The 21,850-nt window shown below is 49.3% G+C and overlaps 1 protein-coding gene across 11 annotated transcripts in view; it reads left to right on the top strand.

The window, feature by feature from the left end:
• The first annotated feature begins 13,469 nt into the window (after nt 1–13,469).
• Nucleotides 13,470–21,850, top strand: part of LOC309584643 (transcription factor 4-like) — a 155,031-nt gene continuing 146,650 nt past the window's right edge. For 8 of the 11 annotated variants that reach the window (XM_082300786.1, XM_082300785.1, XM_082300787.1 and 5 more), the window contains exons 1-2: nt 14,922–15,550; nt 17,146–17,218. In XM_082300786.1, coding sequence (XP_082156912.1) covers nt 15,449–15,550; nt 17,146–17,218 — 175 coding nt within the window. In that variant the 5' untranslated portion in view covers nt 14,922–15,448. Of the gene's footprint in view, nt 14,043–14,921; nt 15,551–16,347; nt 16,566–16,688; nt 16,821–17,145; nt 17,219–21,850 lie in introns of those variants that run through there. The other 3 variants (XM_082300790.1, XM_082300792.1, XM_082300791.1) reach the window with 3 other exon arrangements.

Here is a 21,850-nt window from a genome sequence, read left to right on the forward strand (position 1 = left end):
TAAATCCCTAGGAACTGCTGGAAGCCAGCTTGAAAACCTTGGGATGTGGGACGGTGATACTGTTGCAGAAGAACAAACCAGGCAATGCTTACTTTTAATTAATTAGGAGTAAAGAGAGGGAATATTGTAGCTGTCAGGGCACGGAGGGCACTGACACATCCAACTGCACCTTCTTCCGTGGATCACTCCATGGACTGCTATCCCTGGCCCCTTCCCTGGAAGGACCTGGGAGCCTCCCCCCGGAGCAGCCCCCCTCTTCCTGCCCTTGGACACACACAGGCTTGAAATCCAACACGTGTCTTCCAGACAAACCAGCTAGGTCTGGAATAGTGGGATGTCTGTGTCATCTCCAGCTGTTTCCCTCCTCTGCTGGAGCTTAAAGAAGTAAATATTGAAATAAAAACCCCTGGGCTCTCCTAAACCAATCCAGATCCGTATCTTCCACCTCTGGGAAGACACATGGAGCATCACGTAAATCCCTCGGCACCTCACTTATCTCCTCCCAAGGCTTGAAATCGGGTTTTGCTCCAGAAATCGGAATTTCCATCAGGAAATCTTTACATTAGGAAAAAGTGCCCCTGGGAGCAGCAACCGGGATTCAAGTCAGGGTTTGTGACCCTAAACCTGAGCTCAGGATCTGCTGCTCCTTGTGTTTTCCTCCTCCCTCAGCTCCTGCCAATAACCAGGATGCTGTGAGTGCCTGTGCTGGCTGGGGGACAGGGAGGAAAAGCAGGACCCGCTGGACAGCCCCAGTTCTGGAGTGTGCTTCCCTGCACAGTTCCAGGACATTTTTACATGGGATTTTCACAGAGGTTTTGGCTTCAGGTGCACGCTGCACATTTCCCTGGGGATTTGGTTGTTTTGTGTCGAGCTGAAACAAAAGTGGCAGAAAATCAGCTGAGCTTCTGCGCTCTCACTACTGTGGTGGGAAAGGAGGAAAGTGGCTTTTCCTTGGAAGGAATGCTGCTGCTCTTCCCTAATTTCTCTAATGACATTTGATATTATGGTGATGAGTGCCTTGGAAAATACATATGATAATCATTATAATCAAGCACATGTGTCTGGAGAGTGTAATAGGTACATTCTATAAATTAGAAAATAAACATGTGTTAAGGAACGACTTTTAATATTAATTTCCATTTTTAGAAAGCAAGGCCCCAGATCCAACTGGGGATTAACCAGCCAAAACGGGATTTTATAGAATCCTGGAATCCCAGCATAGGTTGGGCTGGCAGGGACCTTAAAGCCCATCTCATCCCTCTCCCTGCTATGGGCGGGGACACCTTCCACTATCCCAGGTCACTCCAAGCTCCATACAGCCTGGCCTTGGACACTTCCAGGGATGGGCCAGCCACAGCCTTGGAAGGGAAAGATGCCTAAATCCCAAATCATAATGCACAGCCCTCCTGCCCAGTTGATGCTCATTTGAAGACTCAGGATGCAAAACATTCCAGTTCCTCAGCCACCAAAAAATTCTCAGGAAGAGAAGTATTCCCTGGGTTTGGAATCACACCAGGGCACTCCAGATCTTCCTGCTGGGCTTCTGCCCCTCTGGCATCAGCCCTGAAGCTCCAAATACTCCTCTGACCTGGGATTCAGGCTTGAAAAGGGATAGGGGTGCTGAAGGAGTGGGTAACTCCCTAGGAGTCTGTCTGTTCTCCCACTTTACAAGTGGCAGGACAAGGGGAAACAGCCTCAAGTTACAGCAGGGGAGGTTTAGGCTGGATATTACGGAAAACTTCCTCATGGAAAGGGCTGTCCTGCCCTGGCACAGTTGCCCAGGGCAGGGGTGGAGTCCCCATCCCTGGAGGGATTTAAAGCCGTGTGGATGTGGCACCTGGGGACAGGGGTTAGTGATGGCCTTGGCAGTGCTGGGGGATGATTTGACTCGATAATATTACAGGGCTTTTCCAGCCTAAATAATTCCACAATTCCATGATTCTACTGCTCTGCTGGGATGTCACCTTTGTGGGGGTTCTGCAAGCAGAGCCTGCCTTGCTTTGCACTGATGTCACAGTGGAATGACAGCAGTGGAATGACTCCGGAACAAAAGTAGGGCAAGGCTGAACGAGGCGCATCCCATTCTTCCTGAACGGAATCACATGGAAAAAGCACTTTCTGGACCTCTCCAGCAAGTCCAACAGCTGCTGGAAATCAGAGTAACCCCACTGGGTTCAGTGGATCTCCTGTAATTCCTGGCAGCAGGGAATCCAGCCTCGCATTCCCCACCCAGGTCCTGGATTTTACCATACAGTTTAAGCCCTGAAGTAGGGATTTGTTCCTGAAAGGAAAACCTGGATAATTGGGAACAGAGTGAACAATGCGAGACCTTCTGCACAGAGAGGATGTGATTTCCCTATCCCTGGAAGTGCTCAGGGCCAGGCTGGATGGGGCTTGAAGCAACCTGGTCTAGTGGAAGGTTGCACCCCTGCAGAGGGGTGCAACTGGATGGTCCTTAAGCTCCCTTCCAACCCACCCCATTCCATGATTCTGGGATCCCACGGCTTTGGAATGAGGAGAACAACAACACTAGAAGGTGCAGAGTAACTCTTGAGAACCAGAATTAACACAGCAGCCAGGCATTGGGCTTATTTGGCCTCCTGAACTGGGGAAGTGAACTGTTCCCAAAATCCCGGCCCTCGACTGGAGTGCCTCTCCCATGGAAGCCCCGGAGCCTCTCCCACTGCACAGCCTATTGATTTTAGGAGTCATCAATGTATATTGTGTGTCTATACCATTACCAGGACAAGCAGGAGGTGCACAGAGTCATTTGCCTGCCGAAGCCAGTTGTCCCATGCTGTGCCCTATGGGAAGCCACTGATTCCTACACTTGGAGCAGGGACAATGCAACTTAATCAGAGTGACAGGAAACAGGCAGCAATTACAGTGTGCAGCTACATCTGCTGGGTTCCACTTCACTGAAGGAAGAGTTATCTCAATTTTAATGTACAGCCCTTTTTCATGTTTCATTTAACCTCTGCTGTATTATTAACCACATCAAAATATAACGACGGTCGTTAGGAAAAAAATGGAAAATGAGAACATTTGGGAAAATTTGGACTCTTCCCCCTTTATCTGTAATTTAACGGTCTCGGTTTTACTTTCGTGCCCCATTCCGCAGTCTCATTTAATAGATAGGTTTGTTTGCTTTAAATACCAAGTGCAACCCCAATCCTGCTTCTTCCAAACTCCATGGCAAAATAATTCCCAATGCACCGGAAGCAAGATGTGACCTGCTGATATTCCTTCTTCTTAATTGCCGCAGTGGAATGAAGCCTCCCCAATAGTTTGCTCATTTGCCCAAATTGTGTTCCTAACCTTGAAAGATTCTCATTGTTAGTGTTTCACTGGATAAGGAATCATTGGGAATTCCTCACAACCTGTGGGAAAACTGGGAGAAGGGGAACAAAACCTGGATTGGACCAGGCCTCTGGCTCCAGGGGAGCAGGGCTGTGCTCCCACCTTGCACTGAGGAGCTCAGGGATGGAGGTCAGGTGCTTCCCTCCATGGAAAGCATAACCCAGTACTGTCCTCATTTTGCCATCAGGTGCAAAGTGTGACTTGGGAGGCACTGGGATGGAAACGGGACCAAAAATCCTGGCTACAGGATTTGGTGCAGAGAAGGTTATGGAATCCTAGAATGAATTCTGGAATGGTTTGGGTTGGAAGGGATTTTAAGGATCATCACAAAGGCAGGGACACCTTCCACTATCCCAGGTTGCTCCAAGCCCTGTCCAACCTGGCCTTGAATACTTAACCAGGAATTAGGTGCCGGAAACACCATCACCGGAGTGGATCACAGGGATGCCTGTCCTGCATTTCCTACTGGAAGTCTCAGGGAAAGCTCTCCGGAGCACACACCGGAGCAGCTCAGCAGCAGGTGACATGGTGCAGCTGCATTGCTGGGAATGTTCTTTGTTTCGGAACCAGTCCATGCCAGGATCCATCCTGGCAGGATGGCAAGGGGAGCTCCCAGTGCATTTTCTCATGTGCCAATCTAAAATTCCCTTATCTGAGTGGACTCCCCTTCCCTGGGAGTGTTCAAGGCCAGGTTGGCTGGGGCTTGGAGCAACCTGGGATAGTGGAAGGTGTCCCTGCCCATGGCAGGGGGTGGAATGAGATGAGCTTTGAGGTCCCTTCCAACCCAAACCATTCCGTGATTCCATAATAAACCAAGATGATCCTTCTAAGCTTAACCTAAATAAAACATATAAAACAATTCCTGTGTGTGGAGAACAATGAAGAACCTGCCTGGAGGGGGTAATCAGCATCTGAGGAGTCTTTCATCTAACAAGGACATCTTAAGTGAAGTTGCCTGAAAAAAAGGTGCTGTGCAATTGCCAAACACCTCCCCGTATTCCGAGGATTCCTCTGAAGCACCGTGTGTTAATTGGAAGGAAGTTGGAAAGCTTTCTAGCAGGATCCTGTAATAAGCTTCATTAATCTGGGGGCCGGCGGTGCATTGCATATTAATAAAAAGGCAGGGAAGGGAACTGAAGGGTGGAGAAACTGGGAAGGCTTGGATGGGATATTGGGAAGGAATTGTTCCCTGGGAGGGTGGGCAGGCCCTGGCACAGAGTGCCCAGAGCAGCTGTGGCTGCCCCTGGATCCCTGGAAGTGTCCAAGGCCAGGTTGGACAGGGCTTGGAGCAACCTGGGATAGTGGAAGGTGTCCCAGGGTGGAAGGAGATGATCTTTAAGTCCCTCCCACCCCAACCCAGCGTGGGATTCTATGGACTGTCTTGTCTAGGTGTCATAGGAAAGCCTGCCCTGGCACTATCCCATCTCCATGTGCTTATAGAAAGTACAGATAAGTGGGTGTGTGCCAATCAAAGCAGTGAGGGAAACTGAGGAAGGAGCAGCTCAGCTGGAGGTGCTATGATGAAAGCACAAATGGATGTGAAAAATCCCATTTTCTTAGGATTTTGGGAGTGCAGGGCCTAAAGAGGTAGTTGGTTTGGGCTCACAGTCCTGTAAGTTGTGCTAAGAACGGACGCTCAACTGAGCACAACTAAAAGACTCCTCCTGTTGAGAAGCCCATGGATTAGATATGAATTATCCTGTTTGCATTTCATTTAGTTTGATTTTCTCTCTATTTCCTATTTTCTAAATTAGATAACCCTTGCTTGATTTAAGGTAATTTGCCTTTACTGACTATTACTTAAGGCTAAGCATTTGCAAAGCCATTCCAGGAGAGGAGGAAAATTAAACCATGGAAATTTAGGGTTTAGAGAACAAAAGGAATGCAGAGATGGAAGGGAAGCGATGACGAATGGGAAGCTGGCGACGCCTCAGCCCCAAGAGCTGCCTTTGACCGATGCCACGAGCTTTTCCAGACACTCTGGAGCTTCCTTTGTGCATCCTGTGCTTAAAAATTTGATGAGCTGAGTTCCTCGTGTATTTACCACTAGTACAGCAACAGGGACCCATAAGCAGGAAAACGGAGTTGGATGATCCACCCTTTTTCTTTGGGAGATTATGGGCTCCGACAATTTAACTGCCTGCTTTTATTTCCACGCTATATTGCAGTTGCATCTGGAAACCAGGAAATTCAGTTTGGAAACGAAAAGGAGGAGGAGGGAAGAGAGGAGGGAAGTGGGGAAAAACACAAGACATGGGCAGCGAAGCCTCTCTCTGACACTGCACCCTGGACTCCGTGAAAATCTCTCCCGGATGAATGTGGGATCTCTTTAGGAGCTGCTAATCTATGCAAAGCAAATTGTTTTGGATTTGCCCAGCCCATCCCTGCCCACCCCGTCATTTGTAACTGCTGCTTGTGGTGACAGAAACTCTTCATCAAAGTGCGGGCTACACACACACCTCACACTCATTAAAAGCAGCAAGGTTTGTAAGGACACAACACCAGCAAACCACCTCAGCAGCTTGATCCTGAGGATTTTTCCATGGGACAACCCTTTCTGTGGATTATTGTGCCTTGCACTATGCTTCCCCCATGGAAGCACAGGTTGCATCCAGTGGGCTGGACCCGCTGGCTGGGCACTGGCTGGTGGGAGGTGTCCTCTGGCCTGTCACCACCACCACCACTGTGCTGCCCAAGCGCCCTCTTGGTGGAAATCAGGATGTTCCACCTCGCACAGAGACAAATCCTGCTCAATCCAAATGTCTCCGAGAACAATTTTCGCCTGGAGAATGTTCCTTCATTCCCATCTGTGCAGATCACAGTTTGAAATGCTGCCTGCACTTTCCAAACCCTTGCTTCACCAGAAAAAAAATAGCCAGAGCAAAATACAAAAAAAACAGCAAACAAGGAAAAATCCCAACCTATCAAATGAATATGGAATAAAAATAGGGGAAGGAAATGCTGAAGCAATCAGTCCTCCTCCATTTGTTTTGCTGTCTGACAGACCCAGTAAGCTGTCCCCGTTCCCGTACTGGGGTTTACATGATGTACACACATCCACAACCCTAGCTAGCTGCTCCCTGGCATACCTCGGGAATGCCACTGTGTCCTCCAGTGGAATTCTGTATCAATAACTTTCCCAAATAAATCTCGGGGCTGCCTTATAATAATGAACTGTCACAGTTCCCATTGTTTTCCCAGGGCCTTGCAGCTGCATTCTTTCACAGGTGCTTGGCAAATTCAAATCAGGCTGGTTTGGGGTTTCAGGAGGAGACCAAATCCCTCCTCCAGCAGATTGTTGGGGAGTTATCCATGCGGGAAACACGGCTTTACTTTCCCCACCCTGCCTCGCTCCTCTGGTCCCCTGACCCCTCACCTTCCTCATGCTCCCTGGTGATGAAATTGGAATCTCAGAATCCCAGAACGGTTTGGGTGGGAAGGATCTTAAAGCTCATCTCGTTCCACCCCTGCCATGGCAGCGACATCTTCCACTATCCCAGGTTGCTCCAAGCCCCATCCAGCCTGGCCTTGGACACTGCCAGGAATCCGGGGGCAGCCACAGCTGCTCTGGGTGACCTCACCCACAGCCTCTCCCCAGCAAAGTTCCCCTGAGCCAGCCTGACTTCACCCAGCCATCACCAGCTCAGGCATCTGACATTCCAGGCTGTCTCCGTGTTTGGATGCAGGAGCTGTAACCCTCAGGAAGGACCCGAGCCGGCGGCAGGCATTCCTGCTGATTTGCAGGATCATTGTGTACTCAGCAGGGAGAGGCTTTCTCAGGCGGTGACTGCAAGCAAGAACCAGCCTTGAGTGCCGGGAGATGCCAGCTGGAGGCATCTTAGCCTCAGAGCAGACCTGGAAAGCCTCATCCTATGGATCTCCTGGCTGCTGCACCTTTCCCAATGCAGCCATGGAGCACCCACTGACAGGTGCGAAGCCGTGTCCCCTCCAAGCACACACAGGACAGGAGGGAAGCTCCATGCCAGCTGAGTTGTGTTATAAATGATCCTCATTTATTACTCGGCTGGTGTAAATCCCTGGCTCCAGCCTCATCCAGCCTGGGCTTGAACACCTTTATCCCTGCAAGTGTCCAAGGCCAGGCTGGGGCTTGGAGCAACCTGGGATAGTGGAAGGTGCTCCTGCCCACGGCAGGGGGTGGAATGAGGTGATCTTTAAGGTCCCTTCCAACCCAAACCATTCAGGATTCCATGACTCGGAAAGCAGCACAATGTGTCCTTTCCCTTGGAAAGGCTCTCAAGGATGTGCCTGGAGCTCTCGGCAGATCCAGTGGGAATGTGCACACCAGCTGTGTCTGCACGATTCCCCACCAAACCCACCAGCTCCCGAGTAATGCCATGGGTGAGGATGAGCAGTTCAATATTCCCCACAAGGCTAAACCACCACTGGGATGATCCTGACTATTGAAAATATTCCACTTGTGACTCAATATTCACAGTGACAAGGAGAACATTTGGGATGCAAGGATCCTTTGCACTGGCCAGATGCAGTTTGGCTTTGTGTTCCCTCCCTCTCACGCTTTTTTCCCCCTAATTCCTCATTTCTTTGCAATCTTTTCAGCTCCCTCTCTACAGACAACATAATCAATGGGGCTGGGCAAGGCCCTAGAATTCCTGCTGGGGAACAGGAGCTTTTAGGGAGAACTCCGTGCATTTCCATGACTGCTTCTGAACTATTATTAGGTATTTATTTATTACATTTAGTGCCCAATAAGGAGTGACAGAACATTGCAGCCGGAGGTTCTGAGGCTGCATTTGCAGCTCTTCCTAAGGAGCACAAATGGGGAGGGAGATCCTGTGTCCCTGCCCGTGTTCCTGTCTCGTGTGTGGGAGGTGGCCCAGAGACAGTGCAGAAACACGTCTGTGTCTCCCATGCTCCAACTGGAATGTCTGGGAGCTCCAACCAGACCTCTGCTGGGGAGTTCCACCAGCCCAGGCTGCTCCAAGCCCTGCCCAACCTGGCCCCGAGCACTCCAAGGATGGGGCAGGCACGGCTTCTCCGGGTGACCTCACACCCAGCCTCTTCCCACCCCCATGTCACAATGGGCATTCATTTAACTTTAGTTAATTAAATTCAGTAGGTTTGAGCCTATTATTTCAGTAATTTTTAGGTATTCCTATGCCTGACCACCCTTTCCATGAAGAAATTCCTCCTGATGTCCAACCTGAACCTCCCCTGGCACAGCTTGAGGCCACTACTTTAAAAAGGAATTTGTTTCCCTCCAAAACATTGAAACCAGTTTGCCATGAAAATTAATTCAAATAGAATTTCCTTCCTCGTGTTCATTTCGAATAATCAACTTCTCCTAGAGCTGGAAATGCCATAATTGTGTGTCCAGTTCACAGGATTTAAATCCAACCTCTATCTCTTTACTAAGCACAAATACTTCTAATTTTTTGTAAAGTTAGATTATGTCCTAGGCTGCTCCCAGAAAAACAAAGGTTGGAATTTCTATGGTTTAATAAAAGGAGATTAATATGGAAGTGAAACAAATCTACTGTTAGAAAAATAAGCAGAATCAAAATCCATTTAACTGAAACCTGCAGCTCTTTATATTGCAATCATAATACACTTAGAGGAGCAGCTTCCCTAAAAACTGGCCTTGTCACCGATGGCCCTTTATTCTTCCCTCTGTGTTCCTTGTCAAGGAGCTAATTCAGGCAGCTAATTGGGATAATAACTAATCCAGCCACCATGTATTCCCCCAATTATTTCCTTCTTCATCCCTCTCCCATTCTTATTCCCATGTATTTTTTACAGCAGCTTTTAATTCAATTATCAGGACGAGCGACGGATGGCAGAGCACGGGACTCAACCCAAGGATCCCCCATGATCGACGGGTCCAGGCTCAATAACAAACAGCAATAACAAAAATAAGATATAAAACAAGATATAAAACAATTTACAATAAGAACAACAACAAACTTCTGCCACCAGTCGAGAGACTTAAAAAAACACTCAATAATTTAAAGAATACCATATGGGGGAATAAACTTTTAAATCTCATCAACTCTCCCAGAGGGTTTCCCATTCATATTCCCAGAGAAGCTGTGGGTGCCCCAGCCCTGGAATTGTTCAAGGCTGGGCTGGAAGAGGCTTGGAGCAAGGGATTTTAAGGATCATCCCCTTGCCATGGGCAGGGACACCTTCCACTAGCCCAGGTTACTCCAAACCTTTTTCCAGATGCTGGTTCTTTAGGAAATATGAACAATTCCTGCTGAAATCTTGATAAGAGATTGCTTTATTGTATTTTCTGTATTCCTGTCATCACAACCCATGGATTTCCATAATGACCTACATATGCCCATTACAAAAATTGAAAATACATGGAAAATCTCTTTACATCCCCTGCACCTCTTGGCCTTTTCCCAAATCCACTGTTTTCTCCCTAATGGACTGCAGTATTCCATACCCATTAGTACGACCTAAAATGATGACATTTCACTTTAATTGAAATCAAACATCCTCTTTCATTAGGGAATTAGAAAACAAACCAAATTTCAATCGGAATTCAGACAAGCACAGAAGAATATTTTCCCACCTCCACGAGCACCTTCCCATGGAAATCTGCAGTGTTTCTGAGGCAGTGAATGAAACGCGTTCTTTGTTTAGCTGCACTGAAATTAGCAAGTTTCCCCTCTAACCCAAAGCAGCCTCATGTTGACTCATAACAAGGAAGCACAAAGGGAGAAACTGCATGGAAATTATAAGGCTTTTTTGCTCCATTTTCCCACTTGTTTATTTTTGGGAGGTGGAGAAACAAACACTTTGGTGATTTGGGGGTTTATCCTATAAAATTTATTAAGCGCAACTTTGTTCCACTTCTGTTTTATCACAAAACCCAATGTGGCAGCTCCGGATCACATGGATTCATTCACGGCATCAGCTACTGCAGCTTCATAACATTAATCAACTTATTTTCAGCATCACCATAGAGTCATGGAATGGTTTGGGATTCTAAGAATTGTCCAGTTCCATCCCCCCTGCTCACGAACCTAAGCCCTATCCAACCTGGCCTTGGACACTTCCAGGGAAGGGGAGTCCAATAAAATTTCCCAAGTTTATCTGCAACTCCATAAATCCACTGAGAAGGTGCATACTCACTTTTTCCATGGATTTATATCAAGCCACATTTTGATGGATTTTTATAGGAATGGCAAAAGGCACGATCATAGCCCCAAATGGGAATAAAATGCAGTCTGGTGCTTTGCTATCCTGGTATTAAAGTCTATGGACAGCAGAAAAAAATCCTTTTGGAGTTCAAGAACCTCAAGATGTGACTTTTTGGCTAAATCCTGTACTTTTACCACCCCTTCCCGTGTTCACGGGGCAGTTCAGCTTCCCAGCTGCTTCCTGTGAATTCTGAGGCGGCCAAAGGCCCCACTGCTCAGCCAATTCTCCACATAGAATTCCTGTGACATGCTGAAAACAGGACATATGGGGACAGTATAAAATCCAGAGGATTAAAACTGGAAAATTAATAAGACCAGGGCCAGGGTGGCAGTTGATTTAGCCCTTTTCCTACTTAATTTCCAGATAAAACCTCAGAGCCCGTTATTAACCAAATTCCTCATTAATTTGAAGGAAGCATCCCTGGAAGTGTTCAAGGCTAGGTTGGATGGGGCTTGGAGCATTCTGGTTTAGTGACAGACCCTTCCAACCCAAACCATTCCACAATTTTATACCATTCCCCCTCCCTCTGCCTTTCCCCATTCCCTTCTTTATTTTCATTTCCAGTGCCTGCTTATGCACCAGCCCCATTGGGAGCTCAGCACCCAAAAAATATTTTAACAGGAATAATTCAAACCTACCTTTTTTAACGGGATACTGAGGGCTGAACGGGTTGAAAGCCTTCAACGGTCAGATCATGGCTGAGGGGCTGAAATCCTTCACAGGCTTTGATGAGGGAGCTGAGGGGGCTGAAGCCCCTCACAGCATCTTGGTCATGACTGAGGGGCTGAAATCCCTCACAGGCTTTGCTGAGGGAGCTGAGGCGTCTGAAGCCCCTCACAGCGTCTTGGTCATGGCTGAAGGGCTGAAATCCCTCAGAGTTTGTTGAAGCTTGAGGGAGCTGAGGGGGCTGAAGCCCCTCACGGCATCTTGATCATGGCTGAAATGCCTCATGGAGTTTGCTGAAGGCTGAGGGAGCTGAGGCGCCTGAAGCCCCTCACAGCATCTTGGTCATGGCTGAGGGGCTGAAATCCCTCAGAGTTTGCTGAAGGCTGAGGGAGCTGAGGCGTCTGAAGCCCCTCACGGCATCTTCATCATGGCTGAGAAGCTGAAGTCCCTCACGGAGTTTGCTGAAGGCTGAGGGAGCTGAGGGGGCTGAAGCCCCTCACGGCGCCTTTATCATGGCTGAGGGGCTGAAATCCCTCAGAGTTTGCTGAAGTCTGAGGGAGCTGAGGGGGCTGAAGCCCCTCACGGCGTCTGATCAGCGGCACGAAAGAAAAGGCGCGAAAACGGAAGGCGCGAGACTTCGAGGGTCCTCCGAGGGCTGAGGGTGGGGCCAGAGCCGTCCCGGCGGCCGCCGCGGGCTGGGCGGGGCGCGAGCCCCTCACGGCGTCGGTTGAGGGCCGGGAGTGCGAGGAACCCTTGGAGGATCAGTGGGGACCGAAACCCCTCACGGCGTCTGATCATGGCTGAGGGGCGCGAAACCCTTCGAGAGTCTGCGGGAGCTGAAACCCCTCAGGGGACTGCTGAGGAGGCTGTAACCACTCATGGCGTCTGGTCATGGTAAGAGGGCGCGCGAAACCCCTCACGGGGTTTGCTGAGGGCTGGGCGGGCTGAGGGGTCTGAAACGCCTCGAGGGTCGTTTGAGGGGTCTGACACCCTCTGACAACGTTTTCTGAGGGCTGGGGGCGCTCAGGGGCCTAAAACCCTTCGAGGGCCTGCTGAGGGCTCTGAAACCCTTCACGGGTCTGCTGGAGGGGTCTGAAAGCCCTCGCGGGCCTGCTGAGGGGGCTGAAACCCTTGATGGGGTCTGATCATGGCTGAGGGCTCTGAAACCCCTCCTGGGTGTGCTCAAGGGCCTGAAAGCCCTCACGGGTCTTGCTGAGGGTGCTGAAAGCCCTCCCGGGGTCTGATCATGGCGGAGGGTGCTGAAACGTCTCCCAGGTGTGCTGAGGGGCCTGAAAGCCCTCACGGGTCTTGCTGAGGGGGCTGAAAGCCCCCCCAGGTGTGCTGAGGGTGCTGAAACCCCTCCCGGAGTCTGATCATGGCTGAGGGTGCTGAAACCCCTCCCAGGTGTGCTGAGGAGCCTGAAAGCCCTCCCGGGGTCAGATCATGGCTGAGGGTGCTGAAACCCCTCCCAGGTGTGCTGAGGAGCCTGAAAGCCCTCCCGGGGTCTGATCATGGCTGAGGGTGCTGAAACCCGTCCCAGGTGTGCTGAGGAGCCTGAAAGCCCTCCCGGGGTCAGATCATGGCGGAGGGTGCTGAAACCCGTCCCAGGTGTGCTGAGGAGGCTGAAAGCCCTCCCGGGTCTTGCTGAGGGGCCTGAAAGCCCTCCCGGGGTCTGATCATGGCTGAGGGTGCTGAAAGCCCTCCAGGGTGTGCTGAGGGGCCTGAAAGCCCGCCCGGGTCTCGCTGAGGGAGCTGAAAGCCCTCCCGGGGTCTGATCATGGCTGAGGGTGCTGAAAGCCCTCCCGGGTCTCGCTGAGGGGCCTGAAAGCCCTCCCGGGTCTCGCTGAGGGGCCTGAAAGCCCTCCCGGGTCTCGCTGAGGGTGCTGAAAGCCGTCCCGGGGGTGCTGAGGGCTGGGGACGCGAAGCCCCTCCCGGCTGCGCTCATGGCCGAGTGGCGCGGAAGCCGTCAGGGCTGCGCTGCGGGCCCGGCGGTGCGGCGGGCGCGGGTCCCCCTGGGTTTGCGCGGGAACACGTGAGGGGCGCAGCGCGGTGTGAGGGGCGGCGGGGTCCCTCCATCTTGTGAGCCCCGCCGCGCCGTCCCGCCCGCTTCCTCCCGCCCTCCTCCTCCTCCTCCTCCTCCTCCTCGTCATTGTCTGCGAGCGGCGGCGGCGGCGCTTATAAGGCGGCGGGCATTGCCCGGATGTGAGCGGCGGGCGATGCGGCTGCCCGGGCGGGATGCGATCGGCCGCGGCTCGGCGGGGGAGGCCGCGCTGCTGAGCCGGAGGAGGCGGCGGGCGCTGCTCTAAACTTGGACCAAGTTGGGGAACGGGCGGCCCCGCGCTCCCCCGAGGGGGGAGTCGCCTGTTTTTTTTGGGATTTGGGTTTTTTGGTTTTTGGTTTTTTTTAAGGAAGGACAAGGAGGGGGCAAGTCCCCGAGAGCCGCGGCGCTGCGAGCCCGTCACCATGTGTCTGTAAAAACAATAGGGCAAAAGTTGTCGGACCTTCTTTTTTTCCTTTTTTTTTTTTTTCCTTGGTTTTTAATTTTTAAATTTTTTTCTCTAATTTATATTTTTTTTGTGGCCGGTGGCCGGGCCCCTCAAATCCCAACAAAGCCAGGTGTAGGGTGCCTGTAAAGCTGTGGAATAAACCGGAGCAGGACTGACACTTTCCCTACTTTTTGGTGGTTTTGGAGGGTCACACACGTGTGAGACAATAAAGCACTTTGGCAGAAGATTCCTCTCTTTTTATTTTGATTATTTTTATTCCTTTTTTTTCCTTTTTTTTCCCCCCTTGGAATATTGTGAACATATTTGTGGCCATTTAAGGTAAAGTTCCAATTTGCTGTTAGACTAACTTGTCTGTGGTTTTTTTTTTTTTTTTTTTGCTTTCATTTTTATTTTTTGATTGAAATTGTCGATCCCGATGTATTATTTAAGAAAAAAAAAAAAAAAGAAAGAAAGAAAGTGCAAGTTCCGGGCTGTGTAAATCTATACATTGTATATACATTGCATAGACACGGTGTAACTACACGTGTGGGAGATACACCAAGGTGCAGACGCGGGGACTCGCTGCTTTATTTCCTACCGGAAAATGAACTCCAAGGAGTTCTTTTTAGTGGTGTCTGGCCTGTGAGAGGAAAATATGGAATAAAAGTGGCAGAGGGATGAGGGAAGAAGGAAGGGTAAGGGGACGGGGGGGGGCTGGCAGCATCCCCAAAACTTGCGCGTAAATCCAAGGGGCTGCTTTGCGAACTTTGCAGTGATGCTCTGGGAAAATGGGAAAGCTGGGCGATGGGATTGAGCCGGGGGGCGGGAGTAAACCAACCAAAACAAAGCAGGATTATAGATAAAAAATATAAAAAACAAGAAGACGAAGGGAACGGGTAATCCAAGGGGGAAAAAAATATTGTTCCTTTCGGCCAAGTGCCCGCGTCACGTGCGTCCGCGGCCCCGTATAAACGCGCTTCGCCATGTGTGTGCGCGAGCTGGGCGAATCCAACGTGGAATCCTTGGAAAAGTGCGGCGGGAGCGGGCGGGAGCCGAGCGCGGAGCTCCATGAGCGGCGGCGGCGGGTACGGAGGCGGCGCCGGGGCTCGGCGGGGTCGGGGCCGCTGCGCTGGGCTGGGCTCCGCGCCCCTTCCCTCTTCCCTTCCCTTCCCTCGGCTCCCCTCCCCCCGGGCGCTGCCTCCGCACAGGCCCGAGCCGCTCCCGGGTTGTTGTCGGCCTTATCCCCCCCTCCTCTCCGCAAATTAGGAATCGGGGCTAATTGTCCCCCGCTGCCCCCCCGCCCCCGGAACCTGCACTTCGCATCTCGCCGTGGCTTTTTTTCCTCCTCGCTCTTTGCCGTTTCTGCCTCCAAACGCTACTTTGCGTGGAAGAAGGAGAAGGGAAAAAGTTGGGAGCGGATGGCTGTAGTTTCTTCTCTGGGATCCTCATTCATTCCTCGCTGAACCTCCTGTTGCATAAATGATGCTCCGGGAGCGAGGCTTTGCCTTTTTTTCTCTCCTCCGGATTTGGGTTTAAGAGTGGATGTTCCCGGGTTTCGCTCGCCTCTTTGGAAATACAATATCGCTTTTTTTTTTCTTGTTGTTGTTTTTTTTTTTTTTGCTGCCCCTCCATCTTTTTTTCCCTCCCTTCTTCTTCTCAACCACCCACCCCCCGACCCCCCTTGAAAAAGCAAAATCCGACTGTGTTTCCTGCAAGGCTCGGGATTTCTGATTGCGGTTATTTCCATGTTTCTAGGTTTGTGTGATTTTGCTAAAATGCATCACCAACAGCGAATGGCTGCCTTAGGGACGGACAAAGAACTGAGTGATTTACTGGATTTCAGTGCGGTAAGAAACAACGGTGGAAATTAGCAACAGCTGTAAAAAAAAATAATAAATATCTTCTAGCTGGTCTGTTAACAAAAAAAATCCAGCCAAAAAAAACCCTAAAGCAACAAAACCAACCCCAAACTGTGCTCTAAGTACATTGGGCAATTTTTAATCAGCAGCTAGAAGCATGGTAAATATTTTTTTCGCTTAAAAAAAAAAATCCAAACTGAGTATTTTTAGTCTGATTGTGTGTGATGGGAGATGCAGGCGCGTTCGCAGCTTGGTTTCACGTCTCGGACGGCTCAAATCATTCCTGCCAAAAGAAATGCCCCAAAAACTGACCATTTCTCATAATTCCATCATACCAATATTGCACTTTTATTGTGCTTTAGATTTTTGAGCATTGTTGGCACATGATCTAATTAATTGCTAATGAGTCGCTGATATTCTCCTTTCGGTTCTTCCCTTGTTTCGATTTTGGCACATGGAAAGTGCAAAGAAATCCACGACTGTCTCAGTTTAAAGTTTTCCCTGAAATCTCCTATGGCTTCTGCTGGCATTAAAACTGCTCTAACCTTCTCCTACCTGCCCTAGCTAGGATTTGGGAGTGATTTTTGAAGGAAAGAGGGATTTTTTCCCCCTGGGCAGGTTTGGAGGCCGAACGTTCCGCCGGACGCGTGCACTTGTCTAGTTTTGTCAGGCTCCCCCTCCCCCTCCAGCCCCTTCCTTCCTCTCCCCATCCCCTCCCTTCCCCCCAATATGTCAGGAATATCTCTCTATCCACTTAGTTATTTATTTTAGGGAAGAGCTTTTGCTCGGAGATGCAGGTCTGCTCCTAAAGCCCAGCAAGGCCCCCCCGTTCCCCTGTGTGCTCCAGGCTGGTGCTGCTGCTCCAGCCTCGGCTTGCGAGGGATGGCTTGGGGAAGTTTGGCCAGGAATCGTAGCCTGCGGCAGCTTCGCAGCCCCCTCTCTGCTTGTTGGTGCACTTTTCCCATTTGTTCCTTGGCTTTTTGCAGGCTCTGACTCAGGGAAGGTGCGTATTATCCACTAGACACGTCGGAGAAGGGAGAAACCAATTAGGGTCGAAATAAACGCTGGGAAGAGAGAGAGGAGCGCGAGAGGGAGGGAGAGGGGGCGAGGAGCGAGCCTGGCTTCCAATTGCTCGGTGGGAGAGACGGAATGAGAATTTAGGGCAGGTGGCACTTTGGATTATTATTATTTGGGTTCCCACATGCCAGGCAAATCCTGGAGCGGGATGGAAATGGACGTTGCTACGTTGATGACCAAGGTTGCGACCCATCCCAACTTTTTCTGCCTTTGTCGGCGGGGAGAGGGGAGCGAGCCCCGCTTCCCAGCCTGGAGAACTGCTGGGCACTGGCATGGCTCAAAGGCTTCGGGAAGGGCAGATTGGGAAGCTAATGAGCCTAATAAAAGCGGGATGCTGGTGGCGAGGGGCGGTGGGGGCTGGAAGGAATCTGGACGCCTTTGCAGGGCTGTGGGGGATGATGGTTCGGGGGAGAGAAACTCCTAAGGAACGTGCAAGGAACTTTGGACTGCCAGTGGACTCGGGAATTGCTTGTTTTGCACTAGTAATGCCTCTTTGTTTTTTTTAGATGTTTTCACCTCCTGTGAGCAGTGGGAAAAATGGACCAACTTCCTTGGCAAGTGGACATTTTACTGGCTCAAGTATGTACTGTTTTTTGTTCCATCCGTAGTGAAAACGTTGGGATTTATTTATCCATAGGCATTACCTTTGTTGTGGTGCTTTAATCTCTTGTGGGGAGCAGATTCGTTGGGATTGCAGCGGAATTATTCCTAAGCACTGGTTATTCTTACTCTGATTTTTATTATTATTATTATTGTTATTATTATTATTTCCACAAGCCTGGGAGGTTTTTAGAGTACTGCCACACATTTCTGATTTTTTAAAAACCCCTGGACTTCTCCTCTGTGTAATCATTGCTGAAAATTGCTCTAGTTTTACAGTAGATTTATCTTTTTCCTCTAGTAATTTGAGCCTTGGAGAATTTTTTATTTCCAATTCCAAAGCCTCTCTTTGTCTGTCAGGGACGATAGTCAAAACCTCTCGTGTGCAAATGAATTTTGTGCATTAGAATTGAAGCAGAATTGAAGGCTGTTGCAGTTAAATAAATAAAACAAGTATCTGAGGATAAGCACCAGGAAAAGAAGTCTTTAGGATTAGAGAGTGCTGTTTGCTGATGGAATATTTTTTGGGAATTAAAATCTTCAGGTGAGTTTCTTTTGCTGCTTAAAGCCAGGGCATTTTGTTTTTAAACATGGGAGTGTTTTGGAAGAGTTTCCTGCAATTTAGGTGGACGATTTGTTCCTTTGGCTGTGGTAGGACTGATGGGCATCTCCTGCATTCCCTAAAAACAGGAGTGGGATGACAAAAGCAGTCTCGGAGCTCTCTGCGGTAGAACATGTGTGGACAATAATTGTCTGGCAACTCAAGTTTATAGAGAGGCTTTTATGTGCCTGACAAATGAGAAGGAGAACTCCCAAAGATGCCTGCTGCACATTTCCTTGCTCTGGGATGGAGTTGCATTTCCTTGCCTCCATGTACAGGTGGGGAGTTGCAGTGTTTTCAATTCCCAGACAATTCCACATGCCAGCACACCGGCCGGCGTATTGTTGTACCCGGATCCGGCTCCGAATCGGGGGGGAATTTGGGCAAGGCTTCCCTGGAAATCCACAGAGAAACCCCTCACTCCAGAGAGTTGCATGCCTGATATTTGCAGGTTTTATCTCAATTCAAGACACCTCTTCTCTTTATTCAGTATTTTATTAAATGCATGGGGACATCAGTCGGCTTTTTATTTCCAGAGCAGGATTTCCACTTGGAAGTTGGTCTGTTTTTTTCAGCTCAATTTCCACCTGAACACTTATTTTGTTCCTTTTCTTCTATTTAGACTTTAAAAATAACAACCTGGGTTTGTTGTAGCTTCACAAACTTGTTTATATTGTGATTATAGCAACTTGGAGAATTTTGCTCTTGGGCTGGGGTAACTTTGCAAACATGAGCTATAGGTTGGACTCCCAGTTTTTGTCCTTTCCTGACATAATTTTTGAAGCGATGTAGCCGGATCTAAAAATCTCCACTCTATTTGTTTTCAGTGGAGAGGAGCGCGGAGTGGTTGTGCCAGACAAATCAATTTGTCATGCTCAGAGCCCAGTCCATGCAGCAACCACCACTTGGGCTGACAGCAAATGACTCCAGAGTTATATTTAATAATTCCTCCTAAACCTCATCTCCGGAGTCATTTGGATCAGGAGGACAAATCGGAGCAGGGAGTGATTAAATTGTGTTTTATTGTCCTGAAAGCTGAAAGTATCGGAGGGATTTTGACGCATCGGTGTAGCCAGGAGGATGATTTAATGAGCTGCAGGAAGTTAGGAATAAGGAGATAAAGACCACTTAAAACAACACCTGAACTCTCCCACAGACAGAATTCCAAGAGAATTCTCTGACTGCACCGGTGTCTAGTGGTGGAGGATGAAGGAAAAGCCTGGTGAAGCGGCGGGCGCCGTGCATTGGTGGTTGCCTGCACAATGGCAGCAAAGGGTGCCTCTGGAAGGGAAAATCAAGGGAATTTTCCACTTGGAATATCTGTTGCTTGGTTATTAGACAGGGAATTTTGCAGCGAGTGCTTGGTGCTTCCCAGAAAGTTGGGGGTGAATTTCCCCGGCTGCTCCCGGGCAGAGGGTGGATGTGTGGCCTGAGGATGGAGTTGGTGGCTATTGTTTGCCTGGGCAGGGGTGTGAGGAGCCAGGGCTTGGGAAATTGGGATTGGATCGGAGGATACCTGGACACTGCTCCAAGAGACTCTTTCTGTGGCAGGATTAAAGGCAGCCCCAAGAATAATAGCAGACATAGTCTGTTACTCTAATTATGCAGATGGCTAACGGGGAATTTCGGTGAGCGGGCTGTATACTGCTTTTCCTCCTGGAAGTTCTCCCTCTGAAGTTTGAGCTGACCTTTAAATATTCCTCTTTAAAAACAGATTTATTGAGATTCTCTCTGCATTAACCCCAAACTTCTCTTATAGAGGGGAGAAAATAGAGATTAAAAAAAACCGAACAGGCCCCCCAAAGTAATCCTAAGCGGGGAAGTGAAACTAACTGGACTTTAGGAAGTGTGGGAATAATTCCTGCTTAAAGTCATCCCAGTGGCTTTTTCCTCAGCTAATCCATAATGCTGTGTTGTGATTTGCAACGAGCGAGGGAAAAGAAAGTAAAGCCCCGTTCCCTTTGAATCCTGAATTCCACAAACATGGCTTCTCCCCATGTTCCAAAGCGGGGAGGGCTTCGAGGGAGAAAGGAATGTAACCTGAGCTCCAGCCGTGACATTCCCAGGGAGCATTTTTCACATGAAAGGCTTTTGTCAGCCCAGGAAAGGACCAGGAGTTTCTGTTTGATGTTTGCAGGTGTTCGGCACAGAGCACTGAACCAAGGCTGCAGCCTCTGACCTGCACTGGGAGAACTGGGGGAGACTGGAGGGATTGGGAAGCAAACTCCCCTGGAGTTCCCTCCAATTTAGGTCGTATTTGGAAAGTGATTTAATAGCTGTTACTTCAATTGAACAATGCACATTCATTGGGCTGAAGTGGGGGGTTGCTTTTTATTTTTCCTGCTTTGTTTGCCCTTTTTTTAGGACAGTTGCCAAAATAAAATTCATTTTCTCACATCTCCTTAAATTTTGGGAGGAGTTTGCAATCGCTTCCATAGTAAATTTATCTGAAATTTATCCTCATTTAAGTGTGAGGCACTAAAAAATGAAGAGATGATTGCTGGGGATCAGATTTTGAAGCAGCTTTTCCCCCAAGAATTCCCTGGGTCTGTCACATTTGACATATTTCGGTTTTTTATCTGTTAATCAAAGCCCACATCTTCCTGATTCCGTTCAATTTCTGCTCCTTCTATTTAAAGGCTGGAATTTTACCTCCGTTTGGGAGCATCTGTTCTGGATTGCCCACTCTGTAGCTGTTTGAATAGCGTGTGGGTGGGAGCAGAATCAGAGAAAACCGGAATTTTTATCATTGGCCATTCCCATGGCCCAGAAAAAAGGGAAAAATCTCCAGTCTTTGCCTGACCAAATCAAGCAAAGTCCCTTTAAAGGATTTAAATCCTCGCTTTTCATTTTGCCATTAGTTTGATTAGGGCTTGGCCTGCATTAGAGCAACAAATTAATACATCTCTAACGAGGGAGTCACAAATCCAGCAATGGTTTAAATTCCTTGGTATTTTATTCGGGATGTTCTGTGAGGAAATTGTAACAAATATTGTGGGGTTTTTTTAAATGCAGTCTGGTTTTGGAGTGTGGCCTGGTGGGAAAGCTGCAGGACTTTGTTATTATTGTTTGATCATCAAAAAAAATGGGATTAAATTGATGCTTTCTCCGGAAGATGTTTTGGAGCTGCTCAGGTGAGGCACACCTGGGATGCCTGCGCGGCTCCCGCTGCTCTCAGTAGGAATGGTGCGTGTGCCAGGGAGGATTTGGGAAGCAAGGGATGTGTTTGGGGCTTAGCATGCAGAAATGCCATTTGAAAGGATAAAAAAGGGGAGAAAAAAACCCAAAAGAGGAATTTTTGACTAAAAACCTGCTTTTAAAAAGGAAGTGGTGCAGCAGGTCTGGAGCTGCTGCGGTTCCATCCGTGGCTCCGTAGGGGAGCCCCCGTTTTTCATGGGCTATGTCGGAAAAGAGGGAGAATGGTGCTGGAGTTTGGGTGTTGGCTTGGCCTGCGTCGCCCCACGTTCCCACCTTTGCCAGGCAGCATTCCAGGGCTCCGGAGTGCCGGAGGACCCTCCGGCCCCGGCTGCCTGGGTCATATTCCTCCTGGGTTTTCCCTGGTGAAAACTCCGTAGCTCCACAAAACAGCTTCCCTGTTTTCCATCCTTAATGTTTCGTAATTATGATTAAGAAGAAGAGGAATGCTGTTACCTCCCATCCTTCCAGCTATGTTTACTCGGGATCCTCCTCCCTTCCGAGCCCTATCCCAGCCACTTCCGTGGGGGCAGCGAGAGACCCACGCTCTGGGATTTGGAATTGGCCCGAGCCAGCCCGGAGCACACTTGGAGGAGGAGCGGGATATTGAGTTCCAGAGCAGAAACCCTGGATCTTACTCGCAGGAACAAACTGAGCGTGGCCTGCAAAGGACGCTCTGGAGCCGCAGCCACCTTCAATCCCTCAGCTATTTAAATCTGGGAGCTGCGGCCCTGTCGTGGTAATTAAACAGATAAACCCAGCTCAGTCATTCCCGTTGGATAATGGAGATGGGGATTTTCAGGTGCTTTTTGTCA

This window comes from Coloeus monedula (assembly GCF_965178545.1).
Source record: "Coloeus monedula genome assembly, chromosome: W".
Classification (NCBI taxonomy): domain Eukaryota; kingdom Metazoa; phylum Chordata; class Aves; order Passeriformes; family Corvidae; genus Coloeus; species Coloeus monedula.